Genomic DNA, 26,711 nt, shown 5'->3' on the forward strand with positions numbered 1-26,711 from the left:
CCCTCCTGGGGCTCCATTCCCTGCCCTGGACACTCTCCAGCCCCTCAGGGTCTCTCATGGACACAGCCCTGGATGTTCTGTAGCACTGCAGGACTTTTTGCAGTTCCTCACTAAAATTCCCAGGTTTTGAACGTGTCCAGATGAACATAAAACACCCTCAGCTCCCCAGGTGTGGGAATTGCCTTCCAGCTGGAGCAGGGATGGCTCAGGGGGCTCAGCTGCACCTCCCTGTGTCCCCAAGGAGGGGAGCAGAACCTGGTCCTGGCTGCAGGGAAATGGGAAAGGGAATGGGCTGGGAAAGGTCTGGGGGAGTGGGGATGGGAAGGGCAGATGGCAGGGCCTGTGTGTGGTGACAGCAGGGGACACCTGGAGCTCCAGGGCCACTTCTGCAGCTCCTGGGGTGATGGAGCTGCTGCTGCCCTCACCCCTGCCCCCTGCTGTTTCCATACATTTTGTCCTTTGTGCATTTGTCCTTTCATCCGTTTCTTCATGCATTCATTCTCTATGCATTTATCCTTCCATACATTTTGTCCTTTCATCCATTTCTTCCATGCATTTATCTTTCCATACATTTGCTCCCACAGCTGCCAAACCTGAGTTTTCTTCCCCATTGCCATCACTCCCTTTCCATATTTGATGTCTCCCCTGGCTGTAGCCAGGGAGTTTGGGAGTTGCCCGATTTTCCAGACTCATTCCACCCTTCCCCACCCTCTGAAAGGTCCTTTCTGCCAGGAAAAAACAAAAAACACCCGAAAGCCTTACAATAAGGTGACGTTTTTATTATTTATACAATAAAGAGACTTTTTAATGTTATTCAAAACACTTTTTTTTCTTGGAAATACTGAAAAAGGTGGGTACAGCAAAGCCGAAAATGGCTCTGCTGCACTGCACAGCATCGGTTCAGTCCCTGGGCTCCCTCTTTGCAGAGCAGCTGCCAAGTGCAGCAGCCCCACAGCACGGGCCAGGCCCTCCAGGGCACGGGGAGGGGACAACCTGCGTGTGCCAGGGGACAGGAGCTGATTGCACTCAATCAATAGATTTAAAATAGAATTTTTGAAGTACCTTTTTGCACATAAAATGAAGCAGCTTTCAAGTTCAGTAAGTCTTTATACTGCAAAAAACATGAAGTACATTCACAATCTATGTTAATAAAGTAGTAAATATTTCCTCATTCAGCTTTATTTACATGGATACTGGAATTCAACTGAAAAGTACAGTCATCTGGAATATAGCAATCTTTGAACACATACAAAAATGACCATTTCTGTATATAATTTAAGCTCAAAATCACAATTATCTCAAAATATTAATTACAATACAGCCATCTCCATCATAATTAAACATGTCTTTTATAAAATGGTAAAATCTTTACTAAAGGAAGCTGTTGGTTCTGAACTGGATACAGTACTCACAGGTAGAAAACCGAAGTGATGAGAGTGCCCTGCCCGGGGAGGAGGAGGAGGAGGAGGAGGGACACAGCCACCGCCACCCAAGGGACACAGGGCAGTGCCAGGAGTGCCCGGACCGGTGCCAGTCAGTCACTTCCACTAGATCAGCTGGAATCAGCCAGGGAGAGGATTGGCAAAAAGCTTTTTTTGGGGTTTCATTTTCTTTTTTGGTTTGAAATTCTGCGATTTGCAAACGGTGCCATTTGGGGTTGGGTGGTGGTGCCCTGCAGGCCTGGCCCCAGCGGCACCACAGCTGTGCCCACCCGTGGCTCCAGGGCCAGGCCAGCTCCCCGTGGGTCCCTGGGTCCGTGTCCTGCCCAAGCTGCTGCCCGGGAAGCTGTGTGGGCACGGGGGCCTGCCCTGCCTGCCAGGGACAGCCTGGAGCCGGGCACTTGCAGAGGGATGGCGAGGGACGGGCACGGGCAGGGAGCTCCCGCTGGCACAGCATCCCCAGTTTCCTTTGGGAGTTCTAACTGTGACGTGCCACCAGTTCACAGAATCACAGCAGGGACCTCTGGGCACCATCCAGCCCAGCCTGGGGCAGGGGGCACGGGGACGGGGTGGGGTTGGGGTGTCCCCAGAGGGAAACCCCAGACCCTGCTCAGGGCCCTGCCACCCCAGGGAAAGAAATTCTTCCTCGAGCTGAGGTGGGACTTGCTGCGTTTGTCTATGGGCAAACCCTGCCAGGGTGGGTGCTGAGCCCGCAGCTCTGTCACCCCCTGAGCCATCTGGGCACCTGTCCCCGGCCCTGCTGCTGTGGGACAGGCTCTGCCTGGCCAGGGGGCCCAGCAGGACATCCCTCATCCAGGGCAGCTCCTGGGAACAAACAGGATAAACACCCTGATCCCCTGGGAGCGGGGCCTCCCCCGAGCCCTGCCCTCAGCTGATCCCATTGTGGGGGTTCATTGCCCTGGGTTTGCATTCCCTGTCCTTGCATCCCCCCAGAGCTCTGTGCAGAGGCACCTCTGATTGCACCAGGTAATCGGTGCTGAACTCCAGCAGAGAGGGGTCCCAGCATCCCAAAGGGGTCCCAGCATCCCAAAGGGGTCCCAGCATCCCAAAAGGGCCCCAGCATCCCAAAGGGGTCCCAGCATCCCGAAAGGGGTCCCAGCATCCCAAAGGGGTCCCAGTATCCCAGGATGGGCTGGAGGGGAAGGGACCTCAGAGCCACCCAGTGCCACCCCTGCCATGGCAGGGACTCCTCCCACTGTCCCAGGTGCTCCAGCCTCAGTGTCCAGCCTGGCCTTGGGCACTGCCAGGGATCCAGGGGCAGCCACAGCTGCTCTGGGAATTCTATTCCAGCCCCTGCCCACCCTGCCAGGAACAATTCCCAATTCCCAATCTCCCATCCATCCCTGCCCTCTGGCAGCCATTCCCTGTGTCCTGCCCCTCCATGCCTTGTCTCAAGTCCCTCCCCAGCTCTCCTGGAGCCCCTTCAGGCCCTGGAAAGGGCTTTAACCAAGGGGTTTAACATCTTTACACTCCAAGTGCTCACTACCAACAGCAAACCAACGTCCTGGACATTTCCTACTCAGATTTTTCCTGGATTTCCTTGGCTCTGCTCTCAGCTGCCCCATCACCCTCAGCCTTGTCCTGCCTGTTCCCTGTGTGGAGCCCCCTGTCCCCTCCCAGGGCTGGCACTGCCACCAAACACAGATGCAGACGTGGATGTGTTAAAAAATACCTTGGAAAACATGAAACCGGATTTGAGGATGTTAAATGGTCACTGTCGGGAACAACTGGCTGAGAACTTCCCTGGTTTGCCATCACCTGGGTAGGGACTGTGAGCTGGCACTGGGAAAATGGCAAATTATCAGGGGTGGGGGCTTCCCTGGGCCTGCAGCTGCCCAGGTCCCACAGCCAGAGAGAGAAGGTTTGGGAATCCTTGGAGAAGGGGAGCATCCCCGTGGGCTGTGGCTGCACCCTGGGCTGTGGGATTTTGGGTGGGAATGGTGCAGGTGATCCCAGAGCCAGCTGTCCCTCAGCCCCTGGCCATTGCTCCAGGGCACTGGGATCCCCTGAAATCCCCTGCAGGGCTTTCCCTGTGTTTTCCCACTTTGCTGTCAGGGATAACCAGGCTGGACCCTGGCACCCCTGAGCAGCAGCAGCTGGGCACGGTCTGGGCTTTGGGAACAGCCCCAGGACCTGGACACGAGGGGCTGTCCCTGGCCCTGTGCTGGGAATGCTCCTGCTGGGCTGGTCTGGGGTCACCTGCAGCTCCTGGGATGTGTCTGTGCCCATCCCTTCCCAGGACCCAGCCCAGGATACCAGAAAGCCTCACCCATGGGAATATCCCGAGCAGGGCCTGGAGCAGGGGGGAAAATACACAACAATGTCAATGGGGAGTCTGAAATGAAAAATTAATGAGTTAAATTAGCAGCAACAAAAGGAGTTTTACTGCCACCATCACAACCTTCCTCCATCCGTGAGCCAAACCTGCCTGTCCTCGGTGTTCTCCTGTAGTGTGTGCACATGGAATCGAGGGAAGAGCCAAAGCAAAGGGAGTTAACCTGTCCTGAAGGGAGTCACCCCCTTCCAGAGGGAGTTCACCCATTCCAGAGGGAGTTACCCCACTCCAGAGAGAGATATCCCATTCCACAGGGAGTTACCCCATTCCAGAAGGAGTTCACCCATTCCAGAGGGAGATATCCCATTCCACAGGGAGTTACCCCGTTCCAAAGGGAGTTACCCCATTCCAGAAGGAGTTCACCCATTCCAGAGGGAGATATCCCATTCCAGAGGGAGTTACCCCATTTCAGAAGGAGTTCACCCATTCCAGAGGGAGCTATCCCATTCCAAAGGGAGTTACCCCATTTCAGAAGGAGCTATCCCATTCCAGAATGAATTCACCTATTCCAGAGGGAGCTATCCCATTCCAGAGGGAGCTATCCCATTCCAGAGGGAGTTGTTCACCCATTCCAGAAGGAGCTATCCCATTCCAGAAGGAGCTATCCCATTCCACAATGAGTTCACCCATTCCAGAAGGAGCTATCCCATTCCAGAACAAGCTATCCCATTCCAGATGGATTTATCCCATTCCAGAACAAGCTATCCCATTCCAGAAGGAGCTATCCCATTCCACAATGAGTTCACCCATTCCAGAGGGAGCTATCCCACTCCAGAGGGAGTTGTTCACCCATTCCAGAGGGAGCTGTCCCATTCCCACGTGGGCTCCTTGTCCCGAGGTCCCAGAGTTACAGCTGGAGAAGTCTCTCACCCTGTGTAGTGAATTGTTCCTGATCCCTACGGAGCCAGCTATACACACGGCATATGTACAGGTATTTTCATAAGGCATAGAATATCTTTGCATTGAAAATAAATGAACATTATTAAATTTAATTTAATATATACTTTCTTTGAGGTGTTTATGAAAATATTTTCTTCTCTATACTTTCGTATGCGACATGATAGAAATATTTCATGGGAAGTACAGGTTAATATATTTCATCTTTATAAAGGCATATACAACTTTGAGGCAGTGTTTCTGATGGACAGCAGAATTCCTAAAGGATTTGTATGTGCTTCTGTGTTTTGAAATCATATGAAATTGACTTTTAAGAAGGAACTTGGTTAAAAAAACGCACCAATGCACAGCCAGAGGCTGACAAGTAAAACTAATACGGAGCCACATGAACAATATATTTATAGAGTTAATTCTTATATTTTCTCCCGATGATTGGTACTAACATAGAGTATTATACATTTGGCACTACCGTTTGCCATTGGTCCAGCAATTGGCAAAAAATTGGTTTCCTATGTATAAATCCTTTTGAACATTAGATCTGGCTAGACATATTTACTATTTATAAAAAAATATTTAGACAGTAAGCTCACGTTGGATAACTAAGTCTACTGTGTTCTGGAAACTCTTCAGTAGGAGCACAGCCTTCTCGTGTTCCAGGTGTACAAAGCTGTGTCCGTTGGCCTGCAGCAGGGAAAACACAACGGGAGAGGCTTCAGTGCCTTGTTTCGGGGGAAAAAAAGGGCTATTTGGCAATTAAAAGCAAGGCTGAAATAAACAATGAACACGTGAGGGTTTCTCGTGAGCACAGAGCACATGTTGCCCTTGTCCTGTGTGGGACGGCTTTGGGGCTGGGCTGGGGGCTTCAAGGAGTGATTTCACCCCCACTGAATCAGGCTGTGACTCTGGGACGGCTCTGGGCTCTGACCATGCTGAAAGCCTCAACACAATAAAACACCTTTCCTCTGGGAAAGAGGAATCCAAATTCCAGGCAGGGAGGATTCCAAATGCACCGACAGCTGTGCCAAAATGAGGCATTAATCCCAGACTCGTGCACTGTGGGCTGGGAGGGATGTCAGGGTTCTGGAAGATCCAGAGGGAGATCCCGGGGCAGAGTGTGGGGACAGTGGGCCAAGGCCGGGGGGAGATGGATCCGAGCCCCAGCTGGTGGCACAGACAGGGACAGGCTCCAGAGGGAGGATCTGCCTGGAGAATCTGGAATGAGGTGCTGAGGGGGACAAAGGGGAACGGCTGGGGCTGATCAGGGTCCTGACACAGGCTCCAGCTGCACCAAGGGAAATACAGCCTGGGTATCAGGAAAAAGTTTTTTCCAGAAAGGTGATAAAGTTCTGGAATGGCTGCCCAGGGAGGTGGTGGCCAGCAGGGCAAAGAGTGCTTTGGGCACCAGCTGTAAATCACCACTGAAGTCCCCAGAACGCCACAGCAGCTCAGCCCTGCTGCAAACACACCCCGTGTGCTCCCAGGCTGGGCTCTGAGCCCAGCACCCCCAGATCCCTACCTGCAGGATTTTGTCTCCGGGCTGGAGCAGGCTGGAGGCGGGGCCGTCAGGCTGAACCCTAGTAACAAAGATACCCTATAAGTCAGAAGTAACACAGGTTAGGATGCTTTCTCCAAGAACTACATCCCAAAAAACACGGGGCTCCCTCCCTGGCTGGGGCCTGGGGGCTCTGCACGCCCTGGAGAGGGGCTGGCTGACACCAAACTGGTTTATTTGTTTGCTATCAAACTCCAGTCTGGGGGTGGAGCAGCTCCCTGGGACCTTCAGCACTTGTCAATAATTGTGGGTCATCTTATGTCACAGACATATTTTCTGAAAAATCCTTTGCTAGGATTTTTTCTCCTGAGAAGCCTCAGAGGAAAAGAAAAACAATGGTTATCTGCTGCTGTGGAATGCAACAGGTGCATCTGGGATTGGTCCTTGTGAGTTGTTTCTACTTGATGACCAATCACAGGTCCAGCTGTGTTGGGACTCAGCAGTCACAAGATTTTATTATCATTCCTTTCTATTCTTTTCAAGCCTTCTGATGAAATCCTTTCTTCTATTCTTTTAGTATATAATATTCTTTTAATATAATATATATCATAAAATAATAAATCAGCCTTCTGAAACATGGAGCCACATTCTCATCTCTTCCCTCATCCTGGGACCCCTGTGAACACCACCACAATCTTACACTAAAATCCACATCACAAAGAAAGTCCAGTGTGAACAGGGCAGGAGTGGCAGCTTGTCAGGAGGGAAATTAAAATGGAGCAAGTGTTAATTATTGGAACAATGTGTATCATAATCAATACAGCAATCTTTGCACAGCTTCAATTTCATTATCTGAAATATTTATGGAAGTTCCCACTGTCCCTGCAACGTGAATCCAGTATTATCCAAGAACATCAGCTCCAGGCATGCGTTCAAGGCCTCCTTTCCAACAAACTCCAGTCAGTTCCACGGCACCAAACACAAACCCACAGGGGTAAGAGTCCACTTCCCTCTCCTACAGCCCCGGCAGCTGGGACTCAGCACACCTTGGAGTTTTCGCGGCCTCTTTCTATTGCAAATCGATTTATCTGAAATGTGCAATTCCCAGAATGAGCCCTGAGTGTCCCTGGCCACCACCAGGTGTCAGTTTTAACTCCCAGAACAGGAGACATCTGCTGCCATGGGGTCTGTAAGGATCCAGGGACTTCCAGGCTGCTTTTATTTGACACAGCAGCGACAAACCCTGGAATTTCAGCCTCAAGGGATGATACTGTACTTTAGTATAGTAAATATAATATAATATAATATAATATAATATAATATAATATAATATAATATAATATAATATAATATAATATAATATAATATAATATAATATAATATAATATAATATAATATAATATATTTACTAAAAATTTAATTGAGGTCTAAGGCAACTCTTAAAAAGTGAGAGAGACAATTCTCCATAAAACAGCCCAAAAAATTGTTTTATCCAGGGAATATGGGCCAGACACTCATGGGATTGATGCTTGATTCCCTCATCTTCTTTAACTGGGAAAACAAGCAAACAACACTCTGCCAAAATAAACAAACAGCAAAAAAATCCACCCAAGAACAAAGCTAAGAATGGGGAAAAAAATCTTTCAATTACACCAACAGAGAGGCACAAACATCCCCTCCTGTTCTTTGCCTCCACTCTGTGACCTCTCAGACCAGGAGCAGGGAGAGAGGAATTTCACACTTACCTTATCAGAAGGTTTGAATGGATTTCCTTGTCCGCTTATTCCACCACTGATACTAAAGCCAAGGCCAGGATTCTTCTCTATCCTCACACAAAACTAGGCAGGAAAAACAGGGGTGTCAGCACTGCACCCTGCCCCAGGCAGGCACCTCCTGCCCTCACATCCCATTTCCCTGGAGGAGCTGAGCCCCTGCACTCCACAAGATGGGAAAAGCCACTGGAATATTGCTAAAACATAGAAATATTACACAACTATAAAATATATAAGCTATAAAATATATAAGCTGGAAGAACTGGCAGTATTTTCCCACACTGCATCGATACCATAACATTCCCTGTGGTTCACGGATTTTTGCATGGATTTTAATGTTCTCTTTTCAGGGAGGAAAAAACCCCTTTAGATTAATGAAAGAGAAGTTCACCCCCGCCAAGTTTTTCACTTAAACATTGGGATAAACCCATCAGTGAGGCTTTGCCTGGTGCAATTTTATTTTCCCAGGAGGAGCCAGATGTGCAGCACCCCTGGGACAAGTGCCTGTGCCAGGCTGGGGCACTGGGGCAGCACCTGGGCTGTGCTGGGCAGAGCAGGGTGCCCCCAGAGCCCTGCCCTGCTGGCCCTGAATGGAGTCACTGGGCAAAGGGCAGAGGCTGAAAATGAACTCAGTCTGACCCAGGACTGCCCAGAGACCTCAGTTCCAAACGGTGGCACTGGGCCATACTGGGAGAAAATGGGTACTGGTGGCTGGTGCTGGGCAAGGGATGGACCCAGCCTGTCCCCAGCCCAACCAGAGCTCCCCTAGACACACCAGAGCTCTCCCAGTCCAACCAGAGCTCTCCCAGTCCAACCAGAGCTCTCCCAGTCCAACCAGAGCTCCCCTAGACACACCAGAGCTCTCTCAGCCCAGCCAGAGCTCTCCCAGTCCCAGCTCCTCTGGACTCCCCGGCCCAGCTCCCCCACTCCTGCCCAGGGTTCCCTCTCCCGTGGGCACTCTGGAGGAGCCCTCTGGGATTTTTGGCACCCAGGAGCTGCCCCGTGCCCCCCCAGTGTCACCGTGACATTTTATGAAAAATCCCTTCACCAGGATTTCTTCTCCTGGGAAGCTGGGAAGCTTCAGCTTCTCCCTGTCTTGCTGCTCTGGAATGTGACTTGGACAATGGCTTTCCCAGCACGTGAATTGTTTTAACCTAATGACCAATCCCAGTCCCAGCTGTGTCGGGACCCTGGTGAGTCACGGGATTTTATTCTTCATTCTTTGCTAGCCTTCTGTGTGTATCTTTTATCTTTCTTTAGTATAGTTTTAGTATATAATTTCTTATAATAAATATATAATATTTTTAAAGATTAATATTATAATATTAATAATACTATAACATCAAATAGAATATTATTAATGAATATCTTAATTATTAACGCATTCTATTTACTATATATTATATATTAAATATTAAGAAATATATATTTTTATATTAATAAATATAATGTAATATAACAAATATCATATAATATTATATATAATGTATAATATAATATAGTATAATATAAGTATTAGAAATATTATAACTATACATTATAAATATACAATATATATAATTATAGATTACTATATATAATAAATTATATATTTATTATATATATTCATATGTATTATAGATTTTATATTATAATATATAATTATATTTTATATAATATATAATTACAATTATATAATATTATAATTTATATAATATATAATTATATTATAAATATATATAATAAATATGAATACGTAATTAATAATATAATATAATATAATATAATATAATATAATATAATATAATATAATATAATATAATATAATATAATATAATATAATATAATATAATATAATATAATATAACATCAGCCCTCTGAGAACCTGGAGCCAATTTCTCATCTCTCACCTCGTCCTGGTACCTCACCACACCACAGCCCGGGCTGTGCCCGTGCCCCCGAGGCTCACCTGCTCCTGGTAGGCGTCGGTGCTGCGCTGGCCCTTGGTCTGGATGAGGCACCGCTGGGGCTGGGGGGCCCGGGAGCCCTGCGAGGACGGGATCTGGATGGGCAGCGGGGGCTGGTACTGCTGGATGGTCACCTTGTTCATGCCGCCCTCGTACTGCTGCTCCCGGCTCCGGTGCTGCAGGCTCTGCGAGCCCATCAGCGTCTGGATGTGGCTACCTGCCTGTGGGCGAGCAGCGCGTCAGGGCCAGCCTGCCCCGGGGCCCCGCTCCCTGCTCTGACCCGGCGTTTCCCCCTGCAGCCGGGAAATGCGGGGTTCTGGCTCTGCTCAACCCCTTTTCCCTCAGATCAGGGGACAAAAACTCGGCTGTTGGGCCAGCTCCATCCCTCAGCATCAGTTTCCCTCCTCCTCCTGTGCCTGCAGGCATCTCTGGGAGCAATGGCTTTTGTTTCCACCCCCAGCAGCCTTCCTGCACTCAGGGATCCCTGGCTGCATCTCCAAGGACAAAGCTTGGAGCAGCAGGAGCTCCTTGGGATGCTCCTCTGTGCACGGTGGTGTCACTCACTGCTGGGACTTCAGGAGGGATCTCCTGACAGTGATCCCTGTGCCTATCCTGGCCCATCCCTGCATCTCCTCCTCCAACAGGGCCGTGAGGATTCTCCAGTCTCCAGCTTTATGGTCAGAGCACCGCTGAGCAGAGCTGGGGCTGGGAGGGGCAGCCAGGAGCTCCAAGCACTGGAATTCAGTGTCCACCACCACAGAAGCACCAGAAAGCGACCCTTTTCCAGGGAGTTTAACAGCAAAAGGCTGTGCCTGTGCGGGGCTGGGCTGGAGCCATCCCACCCCTCATGCTGTTTGTGGACTGAGCATCATCCCTGGGGTGAAACCTTGGGATGAGACCCTGCAGGAGCAGCCCTGCCCAGCCTCCTGTGCCCACTGCCCACAGCAGAACCAGAGCACACAAAGGGCTGATGCCTCAGGGTTTGGCTTTTATATTTTCAGATTCTGTGCTGTTTTAGTGTGTGGGTCTGGGCCTCACACAGGGGATGGTGAGCTGTGTGCACAGAGCAGGGAGACAAAACAATTCCTGCTCCAGCTGGGCACCAAGGACAAATGATCCAAATCTCAGCCCAGGAGCACAAACCCCGTGGGCTGGAGAGAGAAAAACAAGCAGGGTGGGACTGCCTGGGCTAAAGCTGCAATGGGACAATGAACTGCAAGGTGCAAATGGAGCAGAACTGATCCCAGGGACAGAGCCCGTGCCCGGCCGTGCATTTTGGGGCCATTTTGGTTCATCTTGGGTGCAGCCCTGGCTGGGCTCTGGTGCTGCCCAAGGTGGATCCATGGAGGAGATGCTTGGAATCAATCCCTGCTTTATTCTGTGACTCTGCTCTAGGGCAGCCTGCACAAGGCATCAGGGCCTCAATCAAACACTGCCCTCAATCACAGCAATTCCTGCTTTCAGGGTTGGAGCAGCCCTGGGTGCTGCCCAGAGCTGTTCTGCTGCCCCCAGGGCTGACCCCAGGGCTGTCCCCAGGGCTGTCCTGCTGTCCCCAGGGCTGTCCTGTTGTCCCCATTGCTGTCCTGCTGTCCCCAGGCTGTCCCGTGCCTGCTGTCCTCCCTTACCTTCTTGGTGACGGTGTCGGGGGGCACGTCCCGCCGGCCCAGCGGGTAGGGGTTCCAGGGGCTGCCCACGGCCACCTCGTCCTGCCCGTTGTCCAGGAGGCTGCTCTGCTGCGACGGGGTCTGTTCACAAAGGCAGGGCAGCCCTTAGTCACCAGCACAAACCCCCCACACGCAGCCACAGCAGCCCAGCCACGCGCACGGCGCCCGGCCTGCCCAGCGCTCGCCAACGCGGCGGCACCGGGGGCTCTCGGGGGGCAAGCAGCGGGGCTTGAGGGGCTCAGGACAGAAATAATGAGAATAATGAATGGTGGGAGAGAAGAGAAAACTCATTGGATGGGACTCGTTACTTTCAGAAAAACAGATTTTGGTGAAATTCCAATGTTTAAAGAGCCTGGCGTTAACTCTGGAGTTAGGATTTGCTCCCTGCTCATTCCAGCAGCAGGAACTTTGTGGGAAGGATTTGCCACCAAGGCAAAGGAGCTGTTTGTGTTTTCTGCAGCAAACATCCCCTGCTGGCAGTGCTGAGGCTGGGCTGGCTCCGTGTGCAGCTCCCAGAACCTCCTGCCTTGTGCCAGGGACAATTTTTGTACAATATTGACCTGGAATTCAATGTTTGCCTCATCATGAATGGTCACAACACACAGGGAAAGTTTCCCCAATAATTCCCTTTTCTCTCCTGTTCCATGTTTCTTCCTTGTCACTTTCCCCCTGGTTGTTTCATTCTTGTTTTTAGGCTTTGGAGGGGGTTTGGACTTTTCCTGCCCCACCCTGAGTTTCCATTGTCTGTCCCTCTATTTCTCCATCATCACTGGGAGTTTTCCTAACACCTTTTGGGTGTCAGACTTCCCAAAATTGCAGCACTGTCCTGCCACTGACAGCACCTGGCACACTTCAGTGCTTATTGATTAATGGGAATCTGCGAAGGAGCAAAAAATGTCTGTTCTTCCCCTCTGCCATTCCAGGCATCTCTTCTCCAGCTTTGGGTATAAAACATAAGAAATCAGGATGCACTTCTCTAGATGGATGAAGGAATTAATCAAATTTGCTTTGAAATGTGAAAGGTGGGAATTTTTCCATTAAAAACTGTTTTTAGACAGAAGTTGAAAAGTAAATAGAAGGAAATTATGATTTAAATCACATCTCTGACGTGAAGTGATTATTTAAAATGAAAAGAAACTTCCATTATAATTCTTCCATCATTCAAGAAATCCTCTAGAAAAATAATTGAATTTGTGATTTTCCTTCTATGAAAAAACCACTAGAAAAAACATTTCCCCAGTTTAAAGCCCAGGATCTCCTTGCAGAGCTTTCTTTACCCCCATTAAAAATAGAAAAATGGCAAACTGAGCAATTTCCTCCAGAGCTGCCCTGGGAATCTGGTCACATCCTGAGGGATCCATTTATGGGCCTCTCTGGGTGTCCTCTGAGATTCCCAAGCAAGGTGGGAATTCCCATTCTCAGAATGGGCTGCACCAAACCATGAGCTTTTAAAACTTTTCACTGGCAGCCAAAAGTAGAAATTATCCCTCTGGAGAGAGCTGGGCCTGACCTGCAGAGGGGAATTCGTACTCCACAGGTAAAAGGGAAAATGCAGAGAGTGCTCTCAGCTTCCTCCAGAAACAGGGAAACCCTGGGATTTCATTTGCTGCAGCAAAAGGAATTTGACCCCAAAATTGTGGCCGTTTTCTGAGCTGGGACAGGCTGCAACCCAGCTCCACTTCCAGGAAACGTGGGGAAAAGAGGAAATGCAGCACTTCCCACATTTTCTGCAGGGGCAGATCGATGTCATGAACATTTTCAAGGCAATTCATTGTTAAGGTTGGTTTCCTGACAGCCAGAGCTCACTCATTACTCTCTTGAATCCAGGCCACGGGAAGGAGGGAGCAGAAGAGGCAAGGATTAAACTGCTGTGGCCTGGATTCTTTAGGAAATGCAAATTCTGTGGAAGGTGTGAAGCAATAAAATTCAACAACACTAAATATACACAGCATTTTTCCAACAGTCATTTCCCCCTGCAGTGACCTTTCCCAACAATCATTTCCCCAAACAGTACAGTGAGAGAACAACCCCTCAGTGCAGTTCAGCATCACAGTTTCTATGGACATGGAGCAATGGAATGCTGGTGAGAGAGAAAAGCAGAATAACCCACGTCAGACCACACCCCAGAATAGATCACAGAGCAGATTCCTGGGTTTCCTCAGACATCCATCATTAATATCCACATTCACCTACAGCCTGAAACCCTGGCAGTGCCCAAACCACCTCGCTCCCAACGTGTGGAGGGAACCAGCACCTCTCTCTGGGGTTGATGGGTTTTTCCCAATGGACTTTTCCAGGGACAGGCGACAAGTACCTGAGCAGACAGACAGGTCTGGGAAGCAAAGACAACACTGGGGTGTCCCTGCCCAGCACACACACCCAGGGGGAGCCCCTGGGAGCCCCCCGCCCCACCACAGAGCAGCACAGACCCAGAGCAGCACGGGGGACACGGATGGAGGTGACAGGAGATGGAGGGCTGGGGACACTGGGGAAGGCCTGGCACAGCTCCCCCTGCCCTGGATTGCTGGGAACTCCAGCTGGAGGTGGGCAAGGGGAGCAGGGCTGAGCTCTGGGCCAGCTCCTGCTGCTGCTGCATCGTCCTGCTCTCCTCAAACCCCTGGATCTGAGCTCTGAACCCTTGGGAGGCTCCTTTGGGAATTGCTGTTCCACAGGGGCCAGCCTGGCCATTCCCAGCACAGATGGAACACTGGGACCTGGGCTCTGCTGCCCTTTCATCACTCACAGAGCTGCTGCTGATTTGTCCCCTCAGCTTCTGTGCCAGAGCAGGGAGAGGCTGAGCTATGCCCATCCCTCAGGATGCAGGGAAAGCTCTCAGCATCCCTCCCTGGCATTGAGAATCCTGCAGGAATGACCCTCCCTGCCTTGTCCTGTGTGCCTCTCCCTTCAGATATTCCTTGGGAATACATGGTTTTGTATGTCTGTACTAGTCAACAATATATACATAATAAATATAAGATAAACAGTAAATAAATGAGGGAAATACTCTCTTTTTTAGGCGTTACTTGAAGTTTGAAATGGGTTTGGGTGTGGTACCGTGTTCAAAACCCACCAGGAATTACAGCACACCCAATTATTGCTCAGATATTGAAATCCCTGTCTCCTGGAGCCTGTATAACATTTCCACGCCCGTTTTTCTAGGATCAAACAGTCCCAGAGCAAACCATGTTCCCCACTGAGCAAATGGCAGCGCTGGCGTGTGTGAGGAGAGCAGGAGAGCAGGAATGACAGCCAGGGAGCCCAGAATCCAAAAAGCAAGGCCAGCAAGGGGCAGAGCCGCGTCCCTGCCAGCCTTGCTTTGTGGAGTGGGCATCCTCAAAGCAGGAGGAAGAGGCAGAAGCTAAACCAGGAGGAAGCAAGGATCATTAATTAACCGGGAATGCCGGCAATGCTGGCTAGCCCATACTTACTTTCGGTAGAGGTAGCTCTTGAAGCATTTGGTTTTCAAATTTAGATTTAGGCTGCAAGTTTAAAGTCATGCTTCGGCCGGCATGCATGGCTGAAACCCCTCCAGAGTGCAGCATGCCAAGGCTAACTGTGTGGTGTTTGTAAGCAGCGCTCTGAGTAGAGGAAACAACCACGGGACACATATGAACACACATGCTCAGAATTAAGTCTCACACATACATGGTTAAGTTCACAGAGTTTTAGTTTAAGCCAACAAACAGTCCCGAGTCTCGAGAGCTCCTCCAGGCATGCACTGGTCACACACAGCGAGTACATTGCTCCTCGTACAGAAAATGGGCACCAGAGAGGACTTCCACGCTGACAGCACAAGGGGGTGGTGGGATCTGCACTTCACCTCGTACCAATCTCGCTTTTGCAAAAAAAAAAATGGCCAAATTCGGGGTGGGCTGCGCAGCCAGGGCTGTGCCTGGCGGGGAGGAGCGAGCCCCGCTCCCCAAAAACCTGGTTGGGCAGGGCAGGGACATGGGTGCTGTGCCCACCCCAGGGACAGGGGCTGCTCTCCAATGTTCCCATCAGCCCAGCCCAGCTCAGCTCAGCTCAGCTCCTTGGAGCTCTGCACCCAGCAGGAACCACCTCGCAGGGCTTAGGGACAGACACCAGTGCCAGCTTTCCAGGGTTAAACCCTGGAACTCTTCGTACACGTTGTAAGCCAAGTGTAAAGGTGTTCCTTAAGCCAGCAACACCTGGCAAGGGTTTGTTTGCGCCAGGAAGGGCCCTGCTCAGGGTGCACTGCTTCCTCTGGGTGGGAGGCAGTTCCCAGTGGGTTTACACAGCACAAGGAAAAGAGCTGAGGGAGGAAAACGCTTTGGCCTTGGAGCCCCTTTTTGAAGTTTCCCCATTTGATCCTTAAGGATAATTTAATATCATGGAAGGTAAGGAGAATATTAGCACCAAACTCAGGAGGCTCTAGCATAAAGCAAATATGGACACATTTGGCAATGACCCCTTATGCATTTCACCACAGGAATTTGTCACAACCACTTCAAATCACGGAGTAAATAGGATTAATGGATTAGGTCATTAAATAGGTAATGACTGAATCATGCACTAAAGTACCCTTTGGATAGAAGGCAAATCAGCATAACTTCCTACAGCTAAAAGGAGTGATGATCACATTCCCATCAGAACCGTGGCAGTGGATACCCAGGGATATTTCTCAGTTATAGACACTTTTAAGCCCACTGCACTAACAGTGACACCAGAGCTAAAATACATTTTATTACTTATTCTCTTTTTCCTTTATTCCCTTTTACTGCCAAGATGTGCCCAGCACCTCTCCAAGCTCTCGGTCCTTACTGACCTGGTGCCTCCAGCAGCGCTTCCACGGGCAGGGGAGAACCTCAGGGTTCCCCCTGATTTTGGGCAGAGCTGCAGGAGTCACCAGCCCAGTGACAGAGCCCCTGGATTCACCCAGGGTTCAGAATCACCGCCCCAGTGACTGCCCCAAGGAGCGGCACCGGCGTGGGGCCTCTGGGTTCACCCAGTGCCCGGAGCCTCCGCCCCGGCGGCCGTCCCGAGGGGCACCGTCAGTGAGGAGCCTCTGGATTTTCTGGGGTCCCTCACTCCAGCCGAGCACCCCCAGGGCCCTCGGCGGGCCAGTCCCCCTGACACCAACGGCAGGAATTTCATCCCTGGGAATTCTGGTGGTCACCACTGCACGTGCAAATCGTTTGACAGAGCGAAACACACAACTAAAGGCATTAATTGCAGAGAAATGCCAAACATACCCTGTCTAACCTTCTAGCTTCTATATGTCTAAGTAGCTGTTGTCTCCAGTCAGCGGGCATTTTAGCACAGCTCTCATTTCCCTTCCCAGGGGGAGGCCTCGGCTTTATATCACTGCTATCGGAAGGCTTGTCGCCATAGTTACCCAAGTTATAGTCTGACGGAATCTTTTCCAGCAGAGCTGCCATGGTGGGCCTCGCTGAGACCGGCCGCGTTTGGGCCGTGCCGTAGCTCTCTGTGCTGTAGCTTCGTGCCGACAGGGGCCTCCTTTGCGTGAGGTTTTTAACTGGGAAGCTCCCAGTCTGGGCTTTCACTTCCTGGTAGGAAGGGTGCTCGTCTTCGTAGCGCCCGTTGCGCTTGAGGAACTGGGCCTCGGGCACGGCCATGCTGCCCTGGCGCTCCGGGGCGCCGCGGAACGGGGCCCGGCCGTACCTGTCCGCCCCGGGGGGCAGCTCCTGGGGCTCGCCCACCCTGCGGAACACCGACATCTCCGCCGAGCTGACCAGAGAATCCGCCCTGCGCAGGAAGCCGGGGCGCGCGGCCGGGCCGGTGAAAGGGGTGGCCGCCGGCTCCTCGCCCACCGAGGGCTGCGAGAAGGAGAACATGGGCTCCACGGGCGCGTAGCCGCGGTAGCCCCGCGGGCTCACCAGCTCCTGGGGCAGGCTCTTGGCCGGCTGGGGCAGGTACTCGGCGTTGAGCTGGAAGGGCGGCAGGAGCCGCTTGTCGGCCGGGAGCTCCACGGCGCCCTGGGGGTTGAAGCTTTGGTCGAACTGATAAACCTTCTTGGTGACCGACGCCTTGTGCTGCGGCTGCACCTTGACGCTGCCGTAGGTCAGCAGCTCGTCGTCCAGCATGGGCACGGACTGGCTGCGGGACATGCTCAGCACGCCGTGCTCCGGGCCCAGCAGCTTGTCCACCCTCTCGTGGGGGCCCACGGTGTCGTTCCCGGATGCATAGTTTTCCAGGGGGATGTTGTACACCTTGTACGCACCGATGTCGATCTCGTCGATGCTCTGCGACTTCTTAAACTTGTTCGTTTTTAAATCCCTCATCATGGGGGAGAGCCGCTCCGTGCTCTTGCTGATGGAGATGACGTTTTTGGAAGGGTCCGGGCGACAGTGCACGTGGGAATAGACGTTTGTGAGGCTCCTGTTAGCGTTGGGGTCGTGGTATTCCCACGGGATTCCTGGAGTGAAAGTGCTCGTCATTTCGGGAGACTCCTTGACGTGATCTTTCCGCTCGGGCAAAGGGCTGGTGTTGGGGGTGCTTTCCAGTTTGGAAGGAAAAGCTGTCCTGTCTTCAAAAGGACTGGGGGTTCTGGTCCAATTTTGCCAAGGGTTGGGAGGAGGCACTTCAGAGTCGTGTGTGTTTCTGAGCGCGGGCTGCTCCAGCTCCAGGGGGATGCCCACGATCCTGTCCTGCCGGATCAGCGGCCGGCGCCCGTGGGCGGAGGAGCTCCTGGATTTGGTGCTGAGCAGGGGGTTGGTGCCGGCGTTCTCTGCCGCGCTCTCCTCGGCCACGAATCCCGTGTTGTCGTAGTGGGAGCCGTCGTTCCAGCTGTCGGCGAAGGCGTCGCTCAGCGGGCGCCGCTCCGGGCGCGCCGGGACGGTCCCGGCCGGAGCCGCTTCCCGCTGGCTCAGCAATGGCTTGGTCTCCAGGGGCTGTGGGAACGACTGGGCCAGCCTGCAAAGACAAGAGAGGGGAACAAGATCAAATGTCCTCTGTCCCGGCATGCCAGCGCTCATTGTCCTTGGAAAGCAGCTCGGCTTTGGGATCGCACCGGGAGACTCTGGGGATGCTTAGCACGGAATGTTCCCAGCTGGAAGGGCCCCAACAAGGATCACTGAGTCCGGGAATCAAACCTGCCCCCTCGGTGGTTTTAGCACCGCCTGAGCTACTCTCAAGCTGTTGGGAGCTCCGCGGATGCTGTGCCACTGGCACGGGAACGGTGGCAGCAGGTTTCTGCCCCGGAGCACAGGCTCTGTCAGGGCACACACAGAGAAGCTAAGAAGTCACTCAGAGGCCTGGCTGGCTCCATGCTGTGTTCCCAGAAATCCTGCTGAGCAGACTTTCCTGCTGTAAAAATAACGGATGATTGCAGCAGAAGGTTTCCCCACTTTTTAACCAGACACCACAGGCGGTTTTTTGCCTGTTCCCATCCAGCTCTTTAAGGGGCAGAGCTGTGGAGGGAACAATGTGAGGGGGTTTAGGGCAGGCACAGGCTGGTCCTGGAATGTGTCCAGTGCAGCTTATGGCCCTCCAAGAACCTTTTTGGAGGTCCAGGGCAGAGGGAGCTGGTAAAGCAATAATGGGACACCAACAGCTGCAGCTCCATCTCCAGGAGCATTAATACCTGGAGATGGCACAGAGCTGAACCCACCAGCTGTGGGATTATGGAATATGGAGGGTGGCCATCTCTGCACAGCCAACAAGGGACAAAAACGTGGATTTTTAAACCCAAACGCCCTAACAGGGTCGCTCTGTGGGCCCAGAGGGGACAAAAGGGAGGCAGAAGCTGTGTCAGGAAAGATGTCACACCTGTTCCCCCACAAAGAGTTATTCACTGCTTCTTTAGCCGTGGTCTGCAGGGAGCCCATTTTTACGTGCGCGTTGGAGGACCCTGAGGAAGCCTGGGAAGGGGAATAGTCTGAGTAAGTGCCTGAGGAAACGCTGTTATTCAGACAATGGATCTTATCTGCTTCAGACTCATCTGTCGACTCTGAAACAAAACACAGCAAACGCTTTCAGGGGCGGCACTCGGGATCGGAACACCAGAAAATCACATTTTAACTTAAATCTGTTATTGCATTGCATTGGGCTGTACTGATACGTGCACAAATGCCCACAGGCTACGGTTTACAAGCAGAGGCGGCACATCCCCATCACAAGGTTTCATCTCAAAGGCTGCAAATCCATCAGTACCTTTCTTGTCTTTACCCAGCAGGACGAGTTTGGGCGGGTAGAGCGGCGTCTCGGGCATGGACGGACGGAGCTCCCCTATCCTCATCTCGCTGGCAGGGTGTCCAAAGGCATCCTGAGGGACACAACGAGGCACAGTGAGCACAGGCAACAGCAGCACCTCGACCTGCAGCACACAAACAGCTCACAGCCTGCTCCTCGAGATCATCAAACACCCCAAACCCACCACACGGGCAGTGCAGTGCAGGAGGCTCCAATTTGTCAGCAGAGAGTTCTAATTAATCCTCCTCAAAATTAGGGTGATGTGCTCGTTATGGAAATGTGGACAAACCAGATGGAACTTGCAAGATACATCAAGGCCCTGTAAACATTTTTGATGAAGTCAAGGTCACCAAAAATGCTGCCAGCAGAAAGAAACAAACACTAATTGAGTGTAAACAATTGGTATTTCAGAGGGAGGATTCCTCGCTCAGTTATTTCTGCTGAGTCCTTCCAGAGATTCAGCTGTCCCTGGAGCTGTACTTAATTAAAATGGCTTTGTCTCTGAGGGGTTTGTGGCTAAATTAAAATTATTTGGATTTAATAAACTTCTGCCTGAGGGTTCAGCACACCTGACCTTCACACAGGCCCTGCAAGAGAACGCGTGCTGAAAATAACCCCAGTTAAACTGGGGGAGGAAAGTGGGACTTGTTCTTAGAAAGAGAAATTTTAAATTAGGGCAGTTAAGCCCTTAGGGTGGCTGGGAGGGAATGAAGGCACCAATGGGAATTTGGGGGCTTTTCTCATCCCTGCAGAAAGCTCAGAGATGAGGAGGGTGGGGGGACAGGGATGGGTGACACAGGAGGGTCTCTGTACAGGTTGTGAAGGTTCTCCAGTGAGTTTGGATAGGGAAGGCCAGAGGGAGAGATGTAATAATTAGAGAAACAATTTAAGCTGGAGTAGCCAAACCAAATTTGCATTGCTAGAATGTTTAATGCGACAAGGTTTAAAACATTTTCTTGTTTTCACTTACAAGAAGGAAACTTTCAGGGGTTTGCTGCCATCAAATATCTTTTTTAGTGACAGAAATTTGTAGAAGCATTTGCCATGTGATTTATCCTTGGAGAATTTAGTTCTGTTTGCACCAGAGCCATTTCAAACCCTCTGTATCTGATGTTCTGCTGGAGGCAGGACCTTCTCCGAAAGAGCCATCCTCAGTTTAATCAACGCCCTCAGGGCTGATATTTAAGGCAGTTCCATGGTGACTCCCACATGGAGTGACCCAGCCCTCCCTTCCCCATGCAGAGGATTCCCCTGGTGCTCCACAGGTGCCCAGTGCCCTTTCCCAGCGCAGCAGGACCAGCTGGTGGGAGCCCAGAGCTGGGGGCAGTGTGGGTGCAGAGCAGCCAGAGGGTGAAGTTCTCCACCTGAGCAGCCCAGGTGTGCCCAGGTGTGTCTGTACCTGTGAGCCTTGGGCTCTGTGTGGGTGCAGAGCAGAGCACAAGGTGAGTCTCTCCACCTGTGTCTGTACCTCTGAGCCTTGGGGGCAGTGCAGGTGCAGAGCAATGCAGAGGGTGAGTCTCTCCACCTGAGCCTGTACCTCTGAGCCTTGGGCTCTCTCCTCCCTGCCTGGGGCCTCCAGAGGTGATTTCGGGCTGAGCTCAGGGTCAGGCTGGGGGCTCTTGGGGGGCTCTTTGGTTACTTTAGCTCGGACCTGGAATCCCAATATTGTGCCATGAAACTTTCAGGAGTTTTAAGCTCAAACTTCCCTCCCCTTGCTGGAAGAGAGGAAGACTCAGCAGTTCCATTTTTGACAAGATGGTGAACTTCAGCTGCATGAAATTCCCTATTCTATAGGACTTTCCTTTTCTTTTTATCCCCCAGCCCAGCTATCCAAGAAAAACCAATGCACTTTTGAAAGAACCACTCTGGCATTTGTGAATCTGCCATGAATGTGTGAAATACGCTGTAAAAACCCCGAATCATTTCCATTTAATTCCACTCTCTTTAGGAGGACCTTTTTCTTACAAGCTGAAGAACAAAAAGGTCACTAATAGGAAGAAAATTGCAAGGAGAAAGGGAAGAGATAAATGCAGTTGTGTTGAGTAGGTGCCTGGAGATTATTCCTCAGGATTTATTCCTCAGGATTAACTGGGGAAGGATGCAGGAAGAGGGCATAGAACTGTGGTGAGGAGAAAATTCCTGGTACAAACCATTAAAACAACTGGCAAGAGAAATATCACCAAATATTCAGGCTGAGGACACAAGAACATAAAATTATAAACATTAAATTAAATTATAATCCAGAGGGACAGAATGTTTGGAATGCTCAGACTCCTGGAATCTGCCTGGAGCAGCCCAGGGCTCTGGGAAGGGATGAGGCAGAGGAAATGTGGGATATTCTCAATGCAAACCCATCAGGAACAGGAACTGTAAAGACCTGACTTGCTGATTTTGATACTCCTCATTGTTTCTCATGGAAAGGCAGCACAACTCCCTGAATAATCCCAGACTCCTCTTTGGCCAAAACTCACATCTTCCAGAAAGAATTAGAATGATGAGGAGGTTTGTTTTAATTGATGATTAATCAAGACATTGTTTGCTTATTGTGAATGGAGGTGAAGGATGTACAGTGGATTTGACATGCAGCTCCTCATTCCAGATGCTCCCTTTCATTATTTAGAAACAGTTTCTGAAGAGACACGTGCAAATGAATTGCAGGAAAAGCCAAAAGGGATCAGAAACCAGCTTATCTGAGGATGAAAAGTGAGCAGTGCACCTGAAATTCAATTACCTGGGATCAGAAACTGCCTTCAGCCTTTAGCTACATCACAACACACCTGCAATTTCAAAGTGCACTTTAACTCGAGGCTTGAGTTTGTCTGCTAATTATCTGCAAAGCAAATGGAGCTTAATTATGTTTTATTTAATGGGTTACAACTGAAATCAGGCCAATATTGTTCGCTAATCCATTCACACTCTGCCTACACTTCCCGCGTGCTTTATCCTGGTGCAGGAAGCCAAGGAGAGGGAAACGTGTCTGCACCACCCTGATTGGAGCTGAAACCCCCCCTAATGTCTGGGAAGGACAAGATCATCCCTTTTCTTTCCTTCAGCTGCTGGAATAGCCGTGCTACACTCCTGACTCCATCCCAGGGAAACTGAAATCTGGAAAAGTTCCCCCATCACAGCTCAGGAGCTGAAATCTCATCTCTGCTGGGGACAGGGGGGGCTCCCAGCTCTGCAGGGAGGGAACTGCTCTCCCATTTTTCAGTGGCACCTCAGGAGTCACCCTGGGCTCCTTCTGCAGAGTTCTGGGAGCTCCCTGCACGCACACAGCCCCAGGGATGTGTCCCCAGCTGCACCCCGCGTTTGTGGTGTCACCCCACGTTTGTGGTGCCGCTGCCATCTCCTCCTCCCTGGCGATGGATGCGTTCCCTGGCTCTGCCAGCTCCCTGCTGGGACTCAGCTCTCTGGGGTGCTCATGTTTTCATTGAAAAAAATTAGCATTATTTTAACAATTATTAACAAACCACTGATTTCTGGACACCAAACCGCTAAAACCTCTGCCCGGCCACATGGATCAAATTCCAGGTGGAAACACGTAGGGATAATGAAAACCCGCAGAAAGCTGTTGAGAATACTCAAGTTCAAATGATAGATTATACAAAATAAATTCTATATATTCAGCAACAAGAGCAGAATGTCAAGACTCGTGGCCTGAGTCACCAGCTGGTTCAAGGACCAGATTTACACAGTGAGAATTTAATGAGTAAAAAGGAATCGTGGTGGAATTGAAGATTTCAGATTTAGATGGAAACATGAGTGATTTAACTTAGCTATTTTAGTTGAAATTAAATATTTAACTTCAATATTTTAGTCCTAATTGAAATTGTGCCTAGAGTTGAAGTCTTCTGAATCCAGCTTGAAGAGAAAACTTTGGGGGATTATTTTTTTAAGGAATGAAAATGTTTGACTGCAAATAAAAGACAGCACTGAGAGAGCAGCTCCAGCTGAATGTGTAATATTTGTGCCAAAGCCATGGACATCTGAGGGAGAACAATTCCTGCCCTCAGGACTGGCTGCAGACAAGGATGTTTCAAGGACAAGGAGTTTATCATAACGGTCAGATAACAAAGGAGCGAAAAAGAAGGAAAATATTTTTCCTCATTTATTTCTTTTCAGCATTAAAGCTTTGCAAAGGCTTCCAGGAATGCTGGCATTCCTGCAGACCTCTCCAAGCTTTTCATCTCACATGGGAAGGGATTCCCCTCCTTTGGTGGGGTGACAGAACCAAGCTCCAGCAGGGCTGTAGGATTTAGGAATTCAGCTTTTAGGGACTAATCCTGGGGTTGAATTTGTTCCTGTGCTTGGCAAACACTCCAGGGAGAGCTGGATTCTGCAGCTCACAGCATCCAGGGCTGCTCCCTGCACAGGAAAGAGCCCTCCTGCTGCCTTCATTAACCCTGGGCAGGGTTAATTGGATTCCTGCTCCTGGCAATAATCCCAAGGGCAGAACCTCCTGGCACACAGGGCCAGAGAGACCCAAGGAGTCTCTAACAGATTAAATGGGATGGGATGGAAATGGTACCTGGGCCCATCCTCCTGTTATGTGCCAACCTCACATCATTGAAATTGAAGAGTGCTGGGAGAAATCCATAGCAAAATTGCCAGCTGGGGAGATCTCAACCCAAAAGTTCAGCAGCATTGGGAAAAACAGCAACTCAGTCTAAAACTGGACGAAACTCAGCAGCTCAATCTAAACCTGAGTGCAACCCAGCAGCTCAACATAAAACTTTACAGGTGGAATGTCACCATCATATTTTCTGAAAAATCCCTTTGCCAGGATTTCTTCTCCTGGGAAGCTGAGAAGCCTCAGAGAAAAAGGAAAACAATATTCTCCCATTTGCTTCTCCTGTGTTTTGCTGCTTTGGAATGTGGTTGGAGATTGTTTATCCAACACGTGAATTGTTTTGACTTAATGCCCAATCATGGTCAGGCTGTGTCAGACTCTGAGGAGAGAGTCACGAGTTTTTAATTAGCATCTTGTTAAGGATCCTTCTGTAAGGATCCTTTCTCTATTCTTTAGTATAGTTTTAGGATAGCATTCTTTTATATAAAATAATAAATTAGCCTTCTAAGAGCATGGAGTCAGATTCATCATTTCCTCCTTCATCCTGGGGACCCAGTAAATGCCACAATCCCCACCAACCATGGGAATGCCTTCCCAAAAATCCCCCTGCGAGGGTGGGATTCTGCTGTGGCCAGGGGGTGTTTGTGCTGATTGTGTGTCAGTAAGGATCCCAAATGGATTTATTTCTTCTCCCCCGTGGAACCCCCGGAACAGCAACTGTTCAACTGCCAGGCCCTGCACAAGCTGAGCATCCCCGACAACGACCTGAGGTTCCCAGTGGATCAAACCATCCTTTGGGGCTCCAAAACCATAAAAAAAAGCATCTGTAATTCTGGAGAGGAGCAAGGGTGCTTGCCAGTACCTCCACGGAGATCTCCTTGGGGGTCAGGGGCCACTTGTGCTCGTACTTGTCCTTGCCCGTGGGGTCGGCGCTGGCGGCGGGCGCCGCGCTCTCGGGCCGCACGCCCAGGCTGGGTTTGCTCACCAGGTTCTGCACTGACTTCACCATGTTCTTCAGGTCCTCGGGGTAGGGCGTGGGGTAACGCTTGAGGTTTATCTCCACCTGAGCAGCCGGGGAAGGAGGAGGCAGGGTTAGGAATGGAGGCAGGAATGCAGGATGGAAGCAGAGTGCAAAGGAAAGCCTGGTTGGGGTTTGGGGCTGAGGGCGCTTCCCTTGAGGTTTGGGTGATCTGTCTGGGGAGTTTGAGGGGTTCAGGACTGAAATTTGCTCGTTCCCTCTTTGGCAGCATCAAATGCAATCCCAGTGCCATGAAATAAGGATAGGAATGGTTCCCTGCAAGCCCATCTCTCCCCCTGGGAGGGTGTTGGTAGCTCTGCACTTTGCTGACACATCCCCTCACACCCTCCCAAACAGCCCTGCTGTAAATGCAGAATTAATTCATCCACGCTCCTGTACTCAATTAATGTGAATTATGGATGGCAGCTGAGAGCAGAGCTGCTCCTCTGGGAGCCATTGCCTCCTGGAGATGCATGATGCTCACACCCAGCCGGGTGTCTGGGGCTCTTTCTCTTCTCTCACAGACCCAGAGCTCTCCAGGGAGTGCCCAAGGCCTGACTGAGCTCTGGCTGACTGACAGACACACAGGTTTCCTGGAAAACCCCACTAATCTGAACTTCCCAGCTTTCCCAGAGCATGTCAGGGTGACGAGGCTGGGAAACTTCAAATTCCTGCTGGTGATAAAGGATCTGGAGTTTAATATTGTTTAGGTTCCACTGTTTCATTGTTTAATAATAGTTTTTTTCCACTTTTCTTTAAAAAGGTATTTTCTCCTGAACTGGTTGGAGGAGAGGCCAATTGAATCTGCTTTTCTAGAGGAACCCCTTTAGGGGTTCACTCCCAAATTTGCCCTAAACCAGGACAATCACACAGCAGCTTCTACCTGGTGGTGTAGGTGAGCTGGTTTGAATAGCTCAGAGCTGCAGGATTTAAATTCCCAACGAGCAGGAAAACCACAGTTTTAGGTTTAGCTGGAAATGGTCTGTCCATAGGAATATTTCAGAGGCAAAAGCATGATTGATTTGGTAAATAAAACTGTGTCAAGTGCTGGCATCCAGATCCGAACCAGGAGAGAATAAACGTCAGGGGGTAGAAGAGAAAATGTTAAAATCTGTGAGTGGGATGTCACTTTTGATAAAGAATTCCAGCAGGAAAAGGACAGATGCAGTCTGGAAAGCAGCACTGAAAGCTCTGCTTCAATTCTGGCTGAATGCAATGGTGTTCAGGGGTGGCCCAATGAGGCACTTGGTGTCTCCCAGAGCTCAGGCCGTGGTGTGAGGGCAAGGCACAGAGCAAATCCTCAGGAATTCCAGCAGGGAGGAGGGACTGGAGGCTGGGATGGCACAGACAACCCCAAACTGGGACTGCAGCAGGAGTTTCCCCTC

The 26,711-nt window shown here is 50.5% G+C and overlaps 1 protein-coding gene across 7 annotated transcripts in view; it reads right to left on the minus strand.

Annotated features, from left to right (window-relative positions):
* Positions 1–1,149: 1,149 nt before the first annotated feature.
* Positions 1,150–26,711, minus strand: part of LRRC7 (leucine rich repeat containing 7) — a 102,076-nt gene continuing 76,514 nt past the window's right edge. For 2 of the 7 annotated variants that reach the window (XM_058029833.1, XM_058029837.1), the window contains exons 16-25: positions 25,171–25,371; positions 19,700–19,811; positions 19,316–19,496; positions 16,780–18,460; positions 14,995–15,144; positions 11,528–11,647; positions 9,905–10,123; positions 7,930–8,022; positions 6,209–6,283; positions 1,150–5,373 (exon numbers count right to left, since the gene is read on the minus strand). In XM_058029833.1, coding sequence (XP_057885816.1) covers positions 5,266–5,373; positions 6,209–6,283; positions 7,930–8,022; positions 9,905–10,123; positions 11,528–11,647; positions 14,995–15,144; positions 16,780–18,460; positions 19,316–19,496; positions 19,700–19,811; positions 25,171–25,371 — 2,940 coding nt within the window. In that variant the 3' untranslated portion in view covers positions 1,150–5,265. Of the gene's footprint in view, positions 5,374–6,208; positions 6,284–7,929; positions 8,023–9,904; positions 10,124–11,527; positions 11,648–14,994; positions 15,145–16,779; positions 18,461–19,315; positions 19,497–19,699; positions 19,812–25,170; positions 25,372–26,711 lie in introns of those variants that run through there. The other 5 variants (XR_009114784.1, XM_058029836.1, XM_058029835.1 and 2 more) reach the window with 5 other exon arrangements.

Source organism: Melospiza georgiana, chromosome 9 (genome assembly GCF_028018845.1).
Source record: "Melospiza georgiana isolate bMelGeo1 chromosome 9, bMelGeo1.pri, whole genome shotgun sequence".
Classification (NCBI taxonomy): domain Eukaryota; kingdom Metazoa; phylum Chordata; class Aves; order Passeriformes; family Passerellidae; genus Melospiza; species Melospiza georgiana.